This window comes from Phalacrocorax aristotelis, chromosome Z, assembly GCF_949628215.1.
Source record: "Phalacrocorax aristotelis chromosome Z, bGulAri2.1, whole genome shotgun sequence".
NCBI classification, from domain to species: Eukaryota; Metazoa; Chordata; class Aves; order Suliformes; family Phalacrocoracidae; genus Phalacrocorax; species Phalacrocorax aristotelis.
In genome coordinates this window covers 25,900,280-25,918,623 of record NC_134311.1, presented here as the reverse complement: position 1 = coordinate 25,918,623, position 18,344 = coordinate 25,900,280, and the positions used below count along the sequence as shown (strand labels likewise).

The following is an 18,344-nucleotide window of genomic DNA, read 5'->3' as shown; positions in this document are numbered from 1 at the left end:
AACTGGCTGATGTAGTTGCCAAGCCACTCCCCATAATATTTGAAAAGTCATGGCAGTCACGTGAAGACCCTGGCAACTGGAAAAGGGGAAACATTGTGCCCCTCTTTAAAAAGGGTAGAAAGGAGGAACCAGGGAACTCCCGACCTCTCAGCCTCACCTCTGTGCCTGGGAAGATCATAGAACAGATCCCCCTAGAAGCTATGCAAAGGCACATGGAGCACAGGGATCACCTATCCAAGGCAGCCAGCACGGCTTCACCAAGGGCAAGTCCTGCCTGACCAACCTAGTGGCCTTCTATGATGGAATGACTGCATCAGTGGAAAAGGGAAGAGCAACGGATGTCATCTATCTGGACTTTTGTAAGGCCTTCAACATGGTCCCCCACATCTTCCTTCTCTCTAAATTGGGGACATATGGATTTGATAGGTGGACTGTTTGGTGGATAAGGAATTGGTTGGATGTTTGCATCCATAGGGTAGTGGTCAACGGCTCGATGTCCAGATGGAGACTGGTGACAAGTGGTGTCCCTCAGGTGTCCATATTGGGACCAGTACCATTATCTTTATCAATGACATAGGCAGCGGGATCATGTGCACCCTCTGGTGTAGATGGACCATCACCCACATCATCCATTGACCGACCTTCCACATCCAAAGCCTCATACCTGTTGTACAGAGACACCTGGGAAGGCAAGACAGGCATGGAGGGGATTTGCCTGCTGCCCCAAATGTGGACTTGCCTCCATTCAGTCCTGCCCTTTAAGCTACTGCCTTCTGCCTAGTGTGGGAAGGATACCCTCAATCTTGTTTATTTTCCTGGTGGCTGTTCCTTTTCTGTCTCAGGGATGGCAGAGCATGGTTCCACTAGTTTATCTCAGATGACTCCCTGATGCCCTTTAACATTTCTGCTTCCTCTCACAGCCCTGCCACCAGGCTGAGCAGATCATCCACTTGGTCACAACTGTTCTCACTACTGCCATCTGTTATCAGTGAAAAGGTCTGGCATGCCCTGCATTCACATTTCAACAAAAGATGAAGGAAGCAGGAGGTCCTGCAAATCAAATAGTAATGAGGATGTAAGATTGCATGGCAATGAAAGGGATTTCTGGCTGACCTCAAGGTAAGCATGCATAAGTGAAAAATAACCTCATCACAGGCTAATCAGATGCCTCTAGGCAAGGGAATCAGAACACAAAATAGTATCATGTGTTTGGCACTTTGAAGGGCTAGCTTTCCACAGCTGAAAGTAGTCATAAGCCAGTCCGATTGTGAGGAAATGTTTTAACCAAGGATCGTGATTGAAACCCGAGAACTGTATAATAACTCTTTGAGCTTAAGGAATAAGATTTCCACAATTACCAAATCTCTTCAAAACCTTACTTCGATTGGAAAACCATCTTCACTGAGGAGAGGATTAGAAAATAACAGTGAATCGTAAATTCAATGTCCTAAATACGGGGAGAAGGAGAAGAGAGCTTTATGGCAGCGAGTGAAAATCAAACGTGAAGATCAGCATCAAACATAACTTGCAGATGGTAATTGTCAGTGAGATAGCAAGTAAAATAGAAGCAGGTTTCTAGCAAAGGAAGCAGGTTTGCATGATAACTTAGAGTGTGTTTAAATTACATGATCCATTATTTAGCTAGATACTTTGAGAGAAAACACTGATTGCTTTTGCAGGATGTCAGGAGAGATCCTGGAAAGAAAGAAAATTGATCACTGTCTAATGGACAGGACATGAATTCTAACTGCAACACCATGGGCTTAAGAGGCTTGAGAGCTTTGGAGGTGCCATAGGAGAACGACCATCATCACCAGGACCTGGTATACAGAAATAATAGACTGCATCAAGAGGCCAGCGTCAGCACTGGTTTTGACGAATGTGTGGCAGAAGAGCTGAAGAGTACTGAAAAAACCTTATGCTCCAGAAAAGACAGATTGGAGGAGGTCAGTCATTTAATTACCTTACCATAGAGCAAGTTATGGGTAGACTTAAAATACGTATCACAGGAAATCTGGTTTAGAAAACTTTTAAATACCACACACAAAGGGACTACAACATGCAAAAGGACATTAAGGGCCAAAATCACAAAATATAGATGTAATGGTCGCCTTTTATTTCTTGAAGTTGTGATATGGTTGAATAACAAAAATCACTGTGGAGATGTAAGAATTAAATGAAATACTCAAAACCAAGTTGTATTCCAAGACTTACAAGAATTTAAGGGAAAATGTAAGCCTACATATATCTGAAGCATGTGCCATTAACACTTCTGTGTTTGAAAATATCTAGAGGACTACTATATCAGAGAATACACAGATCAAATGAGAAAAGGGACAACAGGAGCTGAACCACATTTCTAAAGCAGGTGCGTTCCTGTTCAAGGAGGACCTCTGTATTACAGCGAGATGCCAACAATATTAGCAAAGGAATTGAGAATTAAGAAATAATGCTACAAAATATCTTTCTTAAGCCCTGGAAAAAAATCTTAAAACTAGGCTAACAGATGCACTTTCACTCAACCCAAAGATGGGATATAAAACCAATCTGAAATTTACTGTTTAGACCATCAGACTAAACCAGTGTAGAGAGATGTCGCCTTTTATTTCTAATGAACTTAAGAACGTAAAAAAGATCAGGTCTGGTGATGTCTATGAAAGTGTCACCTTGTTAATATCAAGTACTACCATTGTCCCAGCAGTAAAATGTGTCTCCAGAACAGAGCTATGAAGAAACCAAGTAAAAGCCAAACAGTCAGGAATGATGCTAGTAAAAAAGGCAAGTAGGCTTGTGTTCCCGATGTACTTGGAAGGGCAGGTTCCACATCAGACCCTAACCTGTAAGAAGGAAAGAAAGGAAGCAATTCTCTTTGCACTTGTACGGCCTATACTAAGGTCAATGGGCTTCTTGTTCTGCACAGAAAACCTGGAAACTTTTCCTCTGCTGGAAATACAAGTAAACTTATGTCTCTGCCATAGCAGGAGGGCTGCACTACATGATCTTGGAAAGTCCCTTCCAACTCAAACCATTCTATGACACATCACAGCCAACATCTGTAACACACCCTGATCAGCCTAAGGTAGGTGAGGCAAGTTCAAAGCAGCACTAAGTCTGGAACAATGCTCATTTCCTAATTCTGTAGATCTTTTATCCTTGATCCTGGGCGTTTTAATTTCAAGAATTATAGCAATACTGTACAGCGCTACCACAGCAAACCACACAAAGTCTTTCCTCCATGTATAAAGCAAAAGGAATAAAATCCCCATGCAATACAGTTCCTTGTTCAGCCTGAAACAGAAGCAGCAGGAACATTTCAAATCTGAACCAGAAAAAAAATTCCAAGTTTACTTATTTAAATGGGCAACAAATGAAGACTAAAAATCTCTTAACATCCCCAAATTGCAAGGTCTTAATTCAGTGACTGTCACTATATGCAGACCCAGAGTCTCAAACTCTCTGAGTGCCCTTCTGAGCTGAACGAGTGCAGCAACAGACTGGATCATTTTCTCTTCCTGCACCAGAGAAGTTATGGCTTATAAATTACATTTATTATGTTTTACTGACAAGTACTTACTTCAGAGAAAGGGAATAGTCATGCTTGCTTGTTTGACTATTTCTTACAAGGTAGCTACACTCTTTACATAAACGTAACAGGTTTTCTGCATCTGTCCGACTGATTGCTCCATGATACCATCTAGGAAAAAGCAGAGAGATTAATAAACATGCACATTCCAAATCATACTCCTTTAACTCCTTTGCTTCTTTAAGGTATGAATAATGCTTAACATCACATGGATATCCTTAAGATCTAATACATTATGGATCAAAAGCACATTGCTTGCATTATCTGAAGTTAACTTTACACCTTGTGGAGGCCTGTATTTCATGTCAGCTGAAGGAAAAACTTAGATCAGGAGAGCATGCAACAGGATTGGTGTACGTATTTATGTAAGAAATTCCCACCCAGAGCAACACGTTATAATCTCTGACTTGCAAGGATTAGAACCACAATATACATATTTACTGTGTTTCATTCCTGTGATATATCAGTATTTCAACTAATATCAAAAAGTACAAAAAGAAAACAAACAAAAGCAAACAAAAAGAAAATCCCATCTGAAGAATACTAAGAGTTAATAGTGGAAAAGATTTCCTAAAATAAATCTTTGAGAAACGAGAAAATTGATAGTGTGAAGATCTATAACAAAGACACTTGTTCTAAACACAGCTGCGACAACTCAGAGAACTTTAAGTAAATCTCTTGTGGATCTGTGGAATGGGTGTGATCAATTCAGTGAAGAAAGAAAATGGGGAGAGGAGCAGTGGGTCTTTCACTAAATTGACCACTGCAAACAAAGAACCTCCTCAGCACATGCTACTCTGTATCAGCAATTAAAATCTCACAGTCCAGTAGTAAACGCTTTGACTCTTCCCCCAAGTTTGCTGAGCAATGTAATGTGGCTCGCCCTGCACTGGGTCAATCACACCTCTGAGGAAGGTTTCTCCCTTCCTGCAATTGCCAGATACACTTTGAAGCATGATGTGACACTACCATGCCTGCCTAAGCAGGATACTCCATACATCAGAAGCGCGCTCTCTGTTATTACCAGGAACTGCCACTGGCCTTGTGCAAGTAAGTTTTCTTCCATTTGTTCTAATTTAATTTCTCTGTTCAGTCTTCTCTTCTCCAGGCTGAACAAACCCAAGTCTCTCAGCCTTTCCTCATAAGGGAGATGCTCCAGTCCCCTGATCATCTTGGTAGCTCAAGCTCAAGCTTGAGCTCAAGCAGTTCCACATCCTCCTTAAACTGGGGGTCCCAAAACTGGATACAGTACTCCAAATGTGGTCTCACTAGGGCAGAGTAGAGGGTGAGGAAAACCTCCCTTGACCTGCTGGCCAAACTCCTTTTTATGCATCCCAGGACACCATTGGCAGCCTTGGCCACAAGGGCACATTGTCAAATCTTATGAATGCGCTAAACAGAAGCTGGTGCTCAGATTAAAAATTCACTGTGTACCTGGTTACAACCAAAGTCCACATTAGAGAAATCTAAAAAGAGGGCTATACTATTGTATATTCAAGACAGACTAGAAAGGGAGGCCCTGACAGCTCCATCACAACATAAATAAAACACAAATAAAATTGAGGCACAGATGTGACTGTTTTCAGGCAGTATTCTCCCTAACCCCCATTAGATATTTACTGCTGAAGGATATTTCTCAAGAAGCAATTTAAAGACTAGGTTGTCTTCTGAGAGTAAGGGAAGAATATTAACAGTAAGTGCAAATCAGAAAATGGATTTGGGAGAGTCTAAAAATTATTCCTATTAGCAATAAATAATTCTTCTTTATTTTCTCCCCAAAGGGCCAAATAAAACCAAAATAAAATATGACCCAGCTAAAACCAGGGAGATAGCCTGGACTCTGATATTGTGAGGAAAGTATTTAATATATTCTTCAGATCTGGTGGTCTCTGTTGGCAGAGAAGTTAATGGAAAAAGAATGTAGGGCTGGTTCCAGGAAGCAAAACCTGATTTTAAAACAGTTGGAAGAAAAACAGCACAGTATGAAGACAAGTACTAATGGGAGAATATCTGATTCAGAAGTGATGCCTGGAAGCTGTTTTGGCTACAGCTGAGAGTAAACAGCAGTATCCAGAAATGGAACTGCTTGTGAATCATATGCCCATGTAAATGGGACACTCAGGTTGCTCCTGTTCCAGCTAGCTAGAGAGATAAGTACAGTGCTATAATCAGCTTAAAAGTTCCTGACTAATTTGCCATTTCAAATGTATTGGGGCTGTTTGCCCTGGGTGTGTCTATTTTTTAAATGTCAACATACAGGTATTTGTGCAGCAGGGTCAAAGATTCAAAAGTCAATGATGTGATCACAAAATAGTGGAATGACAACTTGTGAAAGATACCAATGCAAAAGCATGGAAAATAAAAACCTGAAGACCCACATGTCTTCTAAGATATCCTGGAAAACACAGGAACACATTGCAAACCTGAAAGTGAAATTCAAACGTAATCACACACTTTGACCTTTACCAGGTTCTCCTCCCAGGACTGAAAGCATCCTATCATGGTTTATAGAGTATTCTTCCTGATGTTCCTTACTTTCTCAACGGTCAGCTTTCAGCCACTAAGTGGCCTCAGCTTCACTGAAGACAGGACAGCTGCATCAATTATACAGTAAGTATAATAATTTTTTACAGCTCATATAATGCACAACATTACTCTGTTTCTGAATTGGTGAGAGCAAAACAGGAAGTTACCATATCTCGTATATAAGGCTGGGAGGAATTCACTTTCAGTAAGACAATGGAAACAGCAGAACACACTTTTTCTTTCCACTGTTATTAAGGAAATGAGCAAATTCATTTGATTCCCCTGGGCCCATGGATTGCCAAGTTCGTAGTTATAGAGTTATAGAGGGGAATTTTTCACAATGAGGAGAGTCAACCATTGGAATAATCTCCCCAGGGAAGTGGTTGACTCGGCCACATTGGACACCTTTAAGAGTCATCTGGACAGGGTGCTGGGCCATCTTGTTTAGACTCTGCTCTTCCCAGAAAGGTTGGACTAGATGATCCCTGAGGTCCCTTCCAACCTAAGATTCTGTGATTCTGTGTGATTCTGTGACTCCTTAATCACATGCAACTAGAAGTATTTTCTTGATACATTATCAGATCCCAGTATTCCTGCCAGTTTGGGAAATTTCCTGATCTACCTGTTAGAAATCCACTTGTCAATTTCCATGCTTTCCTTCCTCTTGCACTCTTCTTTACAGAAACAGACTCTAATATGGAATGGCTTGGCATGTTCTGTGGAGAGGTCTCACACTACTAAAACTTGACCAGTTTGAATGATTATGAATAATCTAAGATACAATAAATCTAAACTCTTCACTTTCTGACACATTTTTGTTAACTATGCATTCATTTCAGGTTTGATCCTGCATAATGAAGAATGGAAAAGAATCTTGTGATTAAAGGAAGCAAAACTAGCTCTGCAGTTTTCAGATGTTATTATCAATTGCAGGTATATATAATTGCAGATATATTAAAAGAGAAAACCACACAACAGTATATTTATAAGTCAAAAGTTAATTAGCAGATGCTCAACTTCCTTCGGTATTTCAAATTTATTTTTGGGGGGTGTGGTGGGCTGCAACTACCCATATTTGAGGACCAAATTTTACAGTCAAATTTATAGCATTTTACTCATTTACCTAACAATATCAGTGAGTGATTTCACAATAGTGATTGCTACTTCCTCTGTTGGAGTTAAGTCTACAGTCTGTCATGGTTGATTGTGATGACCACCAGACAGATGGTTCAATGGCTGAGGTTCCATCTAATCAGATGGAATAAAACACCATGCGGATGATATTATTCTCTGTTTCAAGCTTAAGTTTCCAAATATTTACACAAAGATAGAATGTCAAAGGAAAATGAATTTCTGGAACTACCTCTCTCAGACACAATTGGCAGCGTGGATTCTCTCCTTTCTGAGGATCTGAAGTGCAAAAGGATTGCTAATCCTCTCAGTACCACCACCATTCAGGAACAAAGTATTTTCACAAAAAGCATACTCACATCCGTGCTAAATTACACCCTCCATCTCCTGTGAAAATAATTTCTGCATATAACTTAGAATGACGGTGTCTGGAGTGGGACTGCCTTTGGGTATTCAAGATGCAGCTCCGTCACTTCACTGTGGGAATTCATCAGTCTTCTCAAAGCTCACAAATACCAGTGTAACCTGTGTAAATTGCTCCACAAGAAGATTTTTCTTTCTTTGTGTAATAGGAGATTCTAGCCCTTTCTATGAGGCTGAGCCTTTTCAATGATACAGGACAGTGGGTCATTCCATCACACAAGCCAGTCTGTCCAAATGGTTCAATGAAGGGTAACAATGAGGCAGGACAGACACCTTTGTGGATACCAGATATTCATGCCAGGGAATTCCCCCAGAACTTGAGTCTGGAGCTGATAAAACTGCCTCTAAACAACTCCCTCAGGTTTGACGCCACCAGAGTGGAAATAGCAGTGTCTTTTCCAAAAGCTTTATAAGTAGTCTTATCAGTATCTCCCTGGAGCAGTACTACAGCCAGATGCAAGGAATGTCTGAGGTACGAGAAACATGCTATGCAGCCACAAAGATATGGAATTTGTGCAGCTTTAAAACACAGTTTGCATATATGTGATATGCACCTGTTTTCCCTAATGCAATGTAATCAACATGGTTAAAAGTAGAATAACTGCACATACTTGGCAGATAAAAATCACTGTTCCTGAGATTAATGTCCTGTTTAATTTTATCCCCCACAGAAGTTACTTACACTTTGCAGGATTAATAATAGTTTTTTTGTGAGCACTAACAAAGGGGATACTGAGGAGGGGGAGCTGGACAGCAGGATTTGGGACACTTTCTGCTCCAGTAAGTAGGGAGGCAAAGAGCTAAAGAGCAATTACTGTGCTTACTTACATCTGCTTTTCCAGTGGAATAGTTGGATCTATTCTCTCTCCCAGGATCCCACAAAATTCTGGACTGCCATGTTTGATGGGTTTAAAGCCTCCTCCAGGTGCTCTTAACTGCCTGCGCTGGTCATTTGAGGGAGAAGGAGATGCTTGCCGTTTCTCACTTCCATTAAATTGGGCTGCAAGATACACAAAAATTACCTCTCCAGGCAAGGTTAACATGGATCAAAATTAGTTGTAGCGCTTAGAGAGGTTTCACACTTCCCAGCGAGAATAAACATGCATCCACTAGCATTAAGATGTAGTGGTTTACCTAGAAAGTTATAGGTATCATGTAAAGGTGTTTCTAACAGTTCTAAAACTCTCTTGCTTTTCCAGTAACATCATCCACGCTCTTGTAAACCTTGTTATAATAACCGGTGCTTATCTTAACGTTTTATACTTTCTTCCCCAAGAGACGATACTGTTAAACCAGCAAACGTAACAAAGATAGGCTTTCAGTCCCTGCCATAATTAAAATACAAACAAGTGAGAACATCAAGAATCCAGCTTGCCTCAATTTACTTGAAACCATCCTAACAGTGATCTGGGTGCAAATCCAGAGAACTAATACCCATTAGTTTATCCACATCAGAAACACTGGCAAGCAGCAATGAATTACCAATATATCCACAAAGCTTTTGTCTTGAAACACTAGGGTACAAAGTGATTAAAATGGAAAATAGCATTTGTTAGTTTCTCTCTCAAACTATATTATTCCAAGAAAAGCAATATAACTTAGTTAGTAAAGCTGTAATTTCTTAAGGCAGTGCAACATCTGTAGCAAAGCACATACTAATGACGTCAGCATCCTCACTCTACACTTATTACACTTATATTTACAGATTCTACATATCTATAATTTCAAGAATTTGAAGGACAGAATATTGACAGAAATAGTGAGGAGCAACCCACACTATCTTGCTGACCCTCACTGCCCTCTATGGTTTCTTCTTCACCAAAAACTAACACTCCCAGATGCAGATGGAGTACTGTTTTAAGGTCATCTAGTGGGGACCAGGCAGAAAACTTCACTGTGCCAGGAGGCAAACAGCACAAGGTGCACGAACACAAACAGTGCAATCAGCTCCTCTGTGAGTTTCAACAGCAACATCAGAGAAAATGTTAGAAGGACAATTAAAGGGACTCCCTACAGCAGCTTATTGTAGATCTCACGCATTTAGAACTCAACTTATAACACACAGCCAGTTGCGCACGTGGCCAGTAGTAATTACTGTTTAAAGCAACATTACACAACAGGAAGACAGCTGTAATGTTCAAAAAGATAATCCATACAGAATAGAGATGTGTTGGAGGTGGAAAATGTTTTGGAGCTTTTTGGTTTTGGTTTGTGAGTTTGGGGTTTTTTTTTTGGGGGGGTGGGGGTGGGTGGGTGGGTTATTTTTTAAATTTTATTTTTATATGCTTTCCTTATGGGGCTTAGGAATTCCTTCCAAATTCCCCCTCTACTCAGAGAAAGTAGGCACAAATCATTGCAAAATTGGCCAAAAGTATTAGATCATATTCTGTAGTATGCATGACAGAAGTATGCTGGTTATCTCTGAAAATGGAAACTCAGCTTTAACCTCATTACTGGATAATGAAAGCTGATTAGCATAACAAGGAGAAAGTGTACTTGCCACTGACATATACAAACAGCACTATTAATTCAACTGTAAGAAAAACACCTGGATGTAATTTGGGAACTCTATGGATACTGGGGAATTTAACATCAGCTTCTGACCAAGCAACATCTTTCAGACACCAAAAGCATTCAGTTCACAAAACAAACACGGAACTCAGTTCTGACTGTAAACAGCAATATCTTTAACTTATGACGGTTGGAAGTAGGATCTGTCCTCCAAAAATAGCACAGACAAAGTTAAATTTCAGATGTTTTTGAAAGTTTTCTCTGTTGGAAATGCTCAGACATGTCTCTGGACTCCTGCCATATTTCTTTTTTCCTTTTTTTGTGAATTAAATTGGCATGAAGAAGCAGCCTGAAAGAGATATCCAGGTGGATTAAACTAACAAGCATGATATCCAGTCAGGCACCAACCCATGCAAACTTGTTATCAAGACTGAGTTTCAGCTGCTATAAATCCCCTCTTAACCAAAGCTGTAGTATATACAGTGAACGTTCAGCAGCTCAATTCCATGCAGTTGGAAGTGTGAAGTTTTTTATTGCTATGGTGTTTCTGTTTACATAGCCATTTCAGTTACAGATCTGACTGCATACCTGACCCTTCCTCACTCTTCACGTGGCCTCTCTTCCTCTGCTCTGTAGCTGGTGCCATGCCCCTCTGGCAGTGGCATGCCAGAACTCTCCTGCTTCAAGTCCCCCAGGGTCCTAGGCACCAGTTTTATGTACAACAACAGTTGCAGCCAGAAAAGTTGACCAAGTTTGGCATCTACAGATCATCCTTCAAGAAGTCCATGATCATTGATGAAAACTACTACCAGAAGGCCCTCTTTATGTCAGAGGGACATTTATTTTGTAAAGCAATACTAAATACTAAAATGGGCTCTACACTCTTCACGTGCATTTCCTTTACCAAAAGGTTTGCTATCTGCTTATGACAGTCTGGAAAGGCCTGATTTCTCATACACCCAAATGGGAGCCAGTGTCAGTGTGACAATCCCTGAATGGGCTCTCCGGTGTTGCTATCTCCTTTTCCAGACAGACTTATGTACCAGAAAGCTACTTTGTTTCTGTTACTTTGCCAGCCTCAGCTCTTCTGGGCAAACCAGTTTGCCCAGCTCAGCAGAAGGTTTAACAAGACCTGCCCACTTCCTGTAAAAGCCATCAAAAACACATTTCAGCTTCAGCTGTACAGCCTCCGATGAAACAAAACCCAATGTGTTTGTGAAAGAACTCAAGCTGCAGACAGTCAAAATGATGCACTCCAGCTCTGCTATGCAGTGACACATCTTTCAGCACTACAGTTAACAGCTGAAGTCCCTGAGGAAGGCTATACATAGCTTGCTCCACAAGGGTCAGCATGACACCAGCCCCAGTCCCATGCTTAGGAGCCACAGCACAGACGCGCTCCCCTCAGCCTGAACAGACTTCACAGCTTGTGTGCACTTTCAATCTGGCACATCTAAAATCCCAGTTTGGAGATAAACAGGTTCTACCCATGCTTCAGCAATAAATTTTGAAATCAGGGCGGAGGAATAAATGTTTTCCTTAAAACTTGCATGAGTAATTAACTTCATGATAATTCTAGTGTTGCTTGACATTTTGGTTTGTTTCCTAGGTCTATCACCTGACAAATTAAAAACATTTGCTACCTGCCTCTCTTGTCTGCATTTCACAGCACAGATGTCTGTTGTTCCCTTCAGATGAGCTTCTCAAAATAGGAAAGTTTTAGCAGAGGGTCCCTTCAGGTTCACAGCCTCCACAACTCAAAGTAATTGGGGGATGGCAGTTATGGGCCTGTAAAGTGGGACTTGTCCATTGCTAGAATTTCTAATACCACTTAGACCAACATTGTGCTCTTCAGAGAAATCCATCTGAAGAACTGAAAAAAACCCCACCTGGTCTAGCTACATTACAAAACCAGAGTACACAGTAAGTCAGAAAAGCACTTCATACACCTCAGCAGAGGGTCAATACTTTTCCACTGCAAGCTTTCCATTGTTTCAAACTTTGAAGTTGGACCTCTTATTTCCTTACTTTAAACATTTATAATTCCTAGGAATTAGATTATATATAGAGACACCAGATGAGACAGTAACTTGAATCTATGCTTGCAGCTGATCCTTACACATTAATTTGTAACAAATAATCAGGTACCTAAGACATACTATGTTATAAAGAATGACAGATGGAACCAGAGAAATCTAATTAATCTCAAAAATGTTTACTCTCTAAACATTTGAAAACAGAACTCCACATGCTGAACCCATAAGGAATTCAACTATATCTTAATATTTTTCAGTTAAACTTCTTCTGAGTCTGTTACTTTTGTAAAGCTATGCATTAATTTAATGTGCTTTCATAAGAGTTAACTAAATAATGCTTAGAAGAATACTTACACATAGGCCAATCGTAAAATCTCATATTGGATGGATTGTGCCATATTAATTTACAGTCACATGTAGACAAACTAAAAACCACAAATGATGAAAAAAATTGACAAAACTAAAATTCTCTTTTGTAAAATCAACACTCAGAATACTATTTCAGAATTTACCTATAATACGGAATATCCCTTTGGCCAATTTGAATCTGCTCTCTTGGCTAAGCCCCCTCCCCTCCCGGCCTCTTGTGCACCTGGCAGAGCATGGGAAGCTGGAAAAGCCCTTGCCTAGTAACAAGCACTAACTAGCAACGACTAAAACATCGGTGTGTTATCAACATTGTTTTCATACTAAGTCCAAAGCACAGCACTATGCCAGCTGCAATGCAGAAAACTAACTCTATCCCAGCTAAAACCATGACAGCCTAATAAAGACCAAAAAAGTGGGCATGAAGATGATTACAGAGCTTAAAGACTTAGTGAACACCAAATGAATTGCGCAGAAAACGGTATGCAGTAGAAACTAATAAATCTGTTCTCTGGATTCAATGAATTAAAAATCAGCCATTTCACGTTATATGCACAGTACGTGCATATGGTCTAAGATTTACATATGCACACGTATGACTCTTAAGAAAATAACCCTTAAAACTAATAATCCCATTTCTGTCGCTGCTGTATTACTAACTGAGAAATCTGTGAACTGTGATCTCCCTCCAGACAGATGTGTACTGGTCCCATAGCTTTTATCTTAGTGCTGCTAAACAACGGAATTTCTGGTTTAGGTGTTTTGCACACTGTGAAAGAAAAAATACTTCTGAGTAGCACATAATCACCATTCTTGAGGTGGGAGTTCACATTAACTCTGATATTACTCCTGGCCTTTAGAAAACTAGTATGTAAGGAATACGGGGAGTCTGTAGCACAGAATCCCTGTGTTACACCAAGCCACAGAAACAAGCTGCAGAGAGATAAAAAGCCCTAAAGAATTCCACATTTGAAGACTTAAGTTTCCCCTGCCCTTCTTGGCAGTCCAAGGGCTTTACTTACCCTCTCACCCTCAAACAAAATATTCTTTGCTCAAAAGTAGCTCTAACGTCAAACTGTCTGAGAACACATGCAAGAATGGCTGAATGTGCCTCCGGCCAAGCAAACACTGGACAGGTTGGCAAAAAATAACTGGAAGCCTTTCAGCTAACACAGTCAGCAAGAATTAACTGTTCAGCTTACTTGCAGGAGCTCTTCAACCACAACTTAGCCACTGTAGCCCAGACATGGCACGTGGCCTAACCCAGGGGGCTAGAAGCATGGAGATGAACGTTGAAGTACACCATCCTTCTTCCTTGTGGGTAGAAATGAACACACAGCTAATAGGAAAGGGTCTTGGGTGATGGGGAGCAGGTGTCTGAAAGTGGGAGAAGAGAGATCCAAAGGAGATGTAAGAAAGTAACAGGGTGGGACCAGGTGTCAGGTAGGAAGATGAGTGAGTCTAGACATAGATGCAGTCCTGTGGGACAAAAGAAAGGGGAAAAGAAGACCACAAACAAATGAAAGAAAGATGGGCAAGATGCAGATGTGGCAGAGGGAAAACAGTGGAAAACCTTCCAGAATCTGGTTTGGAGAATAGAGGAATTCCCTGGAAAACAATACAGAGAGCAGTCTAAGGTCCACTCCTAATCCATCGCTTGTGGCTCTGCACAGCCCCTATATGTGCTGTGGGTAGCTTGTGGATACTTCCAGGTAGCAGACACCCTACCTATACAACAGAGTTACTGAGGACCATGCTGCTGTGTAGTAAGGCTCACCTGTCAGGAGACGGAGGCTACACATATGTTCTAGGCAAAGGCAGCATTGCTGCCCTCATAGGGACACATGAAAAGGCATGGAAATATCTGCTGAACTGGGGCAGAAACCAATGCCATAGCATAAACCCAAAGCAGAAGGCTTTACACACATATGACATACTAATATTCAGCATCTGCAAAGCAGCCATTGTGGCACTGCAAACCTAGTGATATACGTCTCTGTTGATTAGCCTATCCTGACACACAATACATACCCCAGATCATAGCTGGGATCTCACAGCCAGGCAACCTCCCAGCACAAGTCTTGCCAGCATTTTAATTGGTCAAGCAAAGGGGATGAGTCAGCTCAGGCAAGCCTGAACCAAAGCCTGCTTCCACCAGGCAGAGCTCAGCAGCAGAACTCTATATTCTAGCCACACAAGCAGGTTAGACTTTAATGTATGTCATGCTCTTTAGGGAGAGAGACTACTTTAGCTGCACAGCATCCAGCAGAACTGGATTCTGGTTTAGATCCAGGCTCAAAAGAACTATCAGCATAAGCTTAATGGGAAAGTGACTGAGCCTTTATTCCGCAAGATTATGAACAGCTCACATGCCAAAGCAAACTATGCTGCTAAGAAGTAGAAATCAGTTTTCTCTAATGCCCTATTCTGTTCCATAGGAGCCCAACAAGAGGAAAGGGGATGCTGAGCGAGAGGTTTCTTTTTAAGCAGCTGCTTCAGGTTCATCCATGCACCTCTTGCTCCCACCCACATTTCACAGGATAGATACTGCAGACACCAGCTTGGCTTGGAAACAAACCCAACTCAACCTCAACCTAAAGATGCGAGAACAAATGAAGCAGAGGGGCAGAATCACTCTCACAACAGATCGTCACTGCTCTACTCCACTGTCCTAGAAAAGAAACACATTTCTGTCACCCATGTCCACCTACTTACTGACTGATCAGGTCAGAAACACCCAAGAAGGGCATTGTCACAAGAGGCTGTGTTTACAGAACAGTAGCCCAGTATAGCTGTGGAGAGAAGTCACTTCTGTTTTCTGTAGTGTGGCAATATCATGGCACACAGAATTGCAAAATCGTAGAATAATTCAGGTGGAAAGGAATTGTGGGAGGTGTATAGACCAACCTGCTCAAGGCAGGGTCTGCTATGTGATCAGATCAGGTTGTTCAGAACTTTATCCAGTCATCCCTTCACAAAGGATGAAAAAATCTAAAGAAGGAGACTGCAAAAGCTCCCTGGACAATTGGCTCCAGTGCTTGACTGTCCTTGCAGAGAAAAAAAGTTTTCCCCATACCGAGTCAGAACCGCTCCTGATTCAACTTCTGTCTGATTTTCCCATCACACACCTGATGATTTGTGAAGAACCTGGCTCCATCTTCTTGAAGATCTCCTCATAGGCATTGGAAAGTTGCTGTTACATTCCCACAAAGTGTTCTCTTCTCCAGGCTAAGCAAGCCCAGTTCTCTCAGAGTCTTCTCACAAGTCATGTACTACAGTTTCCTGTCATTTTGGTGGCTCTCTGCTGACATCAACATTTATCAACATCCTTTGTGTATCCAAATACTGGACACAGCATTACACACATTGTCCAAGAAATGTAAAGTAAAGAGGAACAGCCACTTTGCTTGTTCTACTGGCTATGCTCCTGTTCACACAGGCCAGGATGCTGCCAGCCTTCATCACTGCTGGGGTACACTACTAGCCACATTTAGTCCACTTACTCCCAGGACTCCTTAAGCCCCTTCCAGCAAAGCTGTAACCCAGCAAGTCAGCCAGTCTTTGGTCCATATCACTGCAAGGGGTTAATCTGCTCCATATGCAGGTCTTTGAGTTTGTCCTGGTTGGATTTTCTAAGCCTGTTGTGAGCCCATTTCTCCAGCCCATCCAGGTCCCTCTGAATGGCATCTCTGCACACACATCAACTCCCCGCCATTTGATATCATTCCAAACTCCACGAGGTGCGTGTCCTCTCCTCCTCCTCTGGGTTACTGGTAAGGATGCTGAGCAGAAAGGGTTCCAGAACAGATCCCCTGAGGGATCATGCTTGTAACCAGACTCCAGGAAGAGTACGAATCATTAAGCCCTACTCTTTGCAGTCAATGACGCTGACAGCTTTTCACTTATCTAGTAGTTCACCCATCTAGGGTACAGCATTCCAAACCAGGTAACACAGCTGATGCCACAGCATAACATACTAAAGGCTAAAGTCAACACAGATGACATGTACAGCTCTCCTGTTAACAGATCTAGTAGTTTCAATAAAGAAAGCAAACAGGTTTGTCAAGAAGGATTTATCCAGGGTAAATACACACTAACTACCAATCATTGCTCTCAGGCTTTTTTGATGCTGCCTCCCAGAGTCACATCTCTTTTCTTCCCTCCTCGTCCTCACAATCATCACCACATACTGCTCTCCTTTCCAAGCGGACACCTAAAATGGAGGGGAACAACCCTGGTCCTAGACACAGCTTTTCACTAAAACATGCCATTGAGGGGAAAATCACAGAGCATGTATGAATCTATCAACCCACAAGAGCATTCTGGAACATGGTCAGACCAACTGATACAGCTGGGTTTTGCTGGGCATACACAGGCTCTACAAATGAAAAAGTCTTGGCCTCTAGAATCACATCCTCACTGAATGAAGTCCCCCTCAGCCATTTCTGCAAAGCAACAGAAAGGAGAAAAAAGAGCAGTGTAACCAACACCAAACACAGACATACCAGAGACAGAAAACAGTTTTTGTCAGATCTCCCTGACTGACAAGTTCTGATGTGGGAGAACTTGAGCAGTTCAAAAGGATTAACCCAAAACCAAGTTCTACATACACATAGAAATGCTTGCAATTATAACGAAAATATTCCAAATACCGAGAAAATCATCACCAAGTAGAAGCACTTTACTGCATACAAATTACACAGCTATTTTTCATCCTGCCCCTTTAAGAATTGGCCCACAATTTAAGGAGCTTGCAAAGCAACCTTCTAATCATAGAGCCACTCAGCAATAAACACTATATCACATCCATTAAAATGGGGGTAGGGGCAAGGAGTGGGAGAAACAGAAGTTTCACTAACATGAACCAAGTGCTCAAATGGTTGACGACAGGTCCACTGAAGCACTAAACAAAAAGTGCAATGTTCCACATTTCTGCAGCAGGTAAAGGTTTGAAACTACCCACATCTGCTTTCCAGAGATTTCTACTCACACACACACAAAAAAAAGAGCAGAAATACTTGAATTCTCCCAAAGACAGAGAATTTCCTGGTTGGGATCTAGGAATCCTACCTGCCAGAGCTGGGATGGTGACTTTGTTCCACTCCCATGGCTGGTCATACTCATCTGCAGGCCTGTCATCATCCTGTGGCAATTTGCTTTCTCGTAAATGGTGACTCACCACACTTTCAGAATCAGATTCCACACCACTGCCTTCTGGTTCGTAAGGTGTGTCATAGAGCTGCATGTTTTTCTGATGGGACTTCATGCCTTCCTGCTTCTGAAACTCTGTTGGCAAGAAAGAAAATTGTATCAATATCACTACTAACCATGCCTTATCATCACAATCAATAATTTTAGAGCATTCAACTTCCATCCTTTCCTTAATAGCCACATAATCATATAGAAGGCAAGCTTGTACAACACTTCAAAATTCTACCTCTACATTTGCTAACTGGCTGGAAGCAAAAGTTTTCTCCAGCTAACAACCACAGCACAAACAGTATCATGCCTCTACCAACATTCCCCAGCTTGCACAGAGCCAGATTTCAGGAAGCACACAATCCCTGTCAACCTGTGTAAAGCACATTTACAAGCAATTGTGCATAAATCCCCAAGAACTCTGAAATTTGTGTATGCAGTTAACTCTTTAAGAGGATATTGTTCAGAGTTCCATTTGAAGGTACAAAGATTACACAAAACAAATCCCACAGTGTAATTATATATGCTGATAAAAAAATTCTCTGCAGTTACCTCTACAGAATATCAGC

At 41.4% G+C, this 18,344-nt stretch overlaps 1 protein-coding gene across 1 annotated transcript in view; it reads right to left on the bottom strand.

Moving 5' to 3' along the window:
* SHB (SH2 domain containing adaptor protein B) overlaps positions 1 to 18,344 on the bottom strand; it is an 82,715-nt gene that overhangs the window by 13,284 nt on the left and 51,087 nt on the right. Inside the window, exons 3-5 of the mRNA XM_075078552.1 lie at positions 17,647 to 17,862; positions 8,492 to 8,663; positions 3,575 to 3,694 (exon numbers count right to left, since the gene is read on the bottom strand). Coding sequence (XP_074934653.1) covers positions 3,575 to 3,694; positions 8,492 to 8,663; positions 17,647 to 17,862 — 508 coding nt within the window. The remainder of the gene's footprint in view (positions 1 to 3,574; positions 3,695 to 8,491; positions 8,664 to 17,646; positions 17,863 to 18,344) is intronic.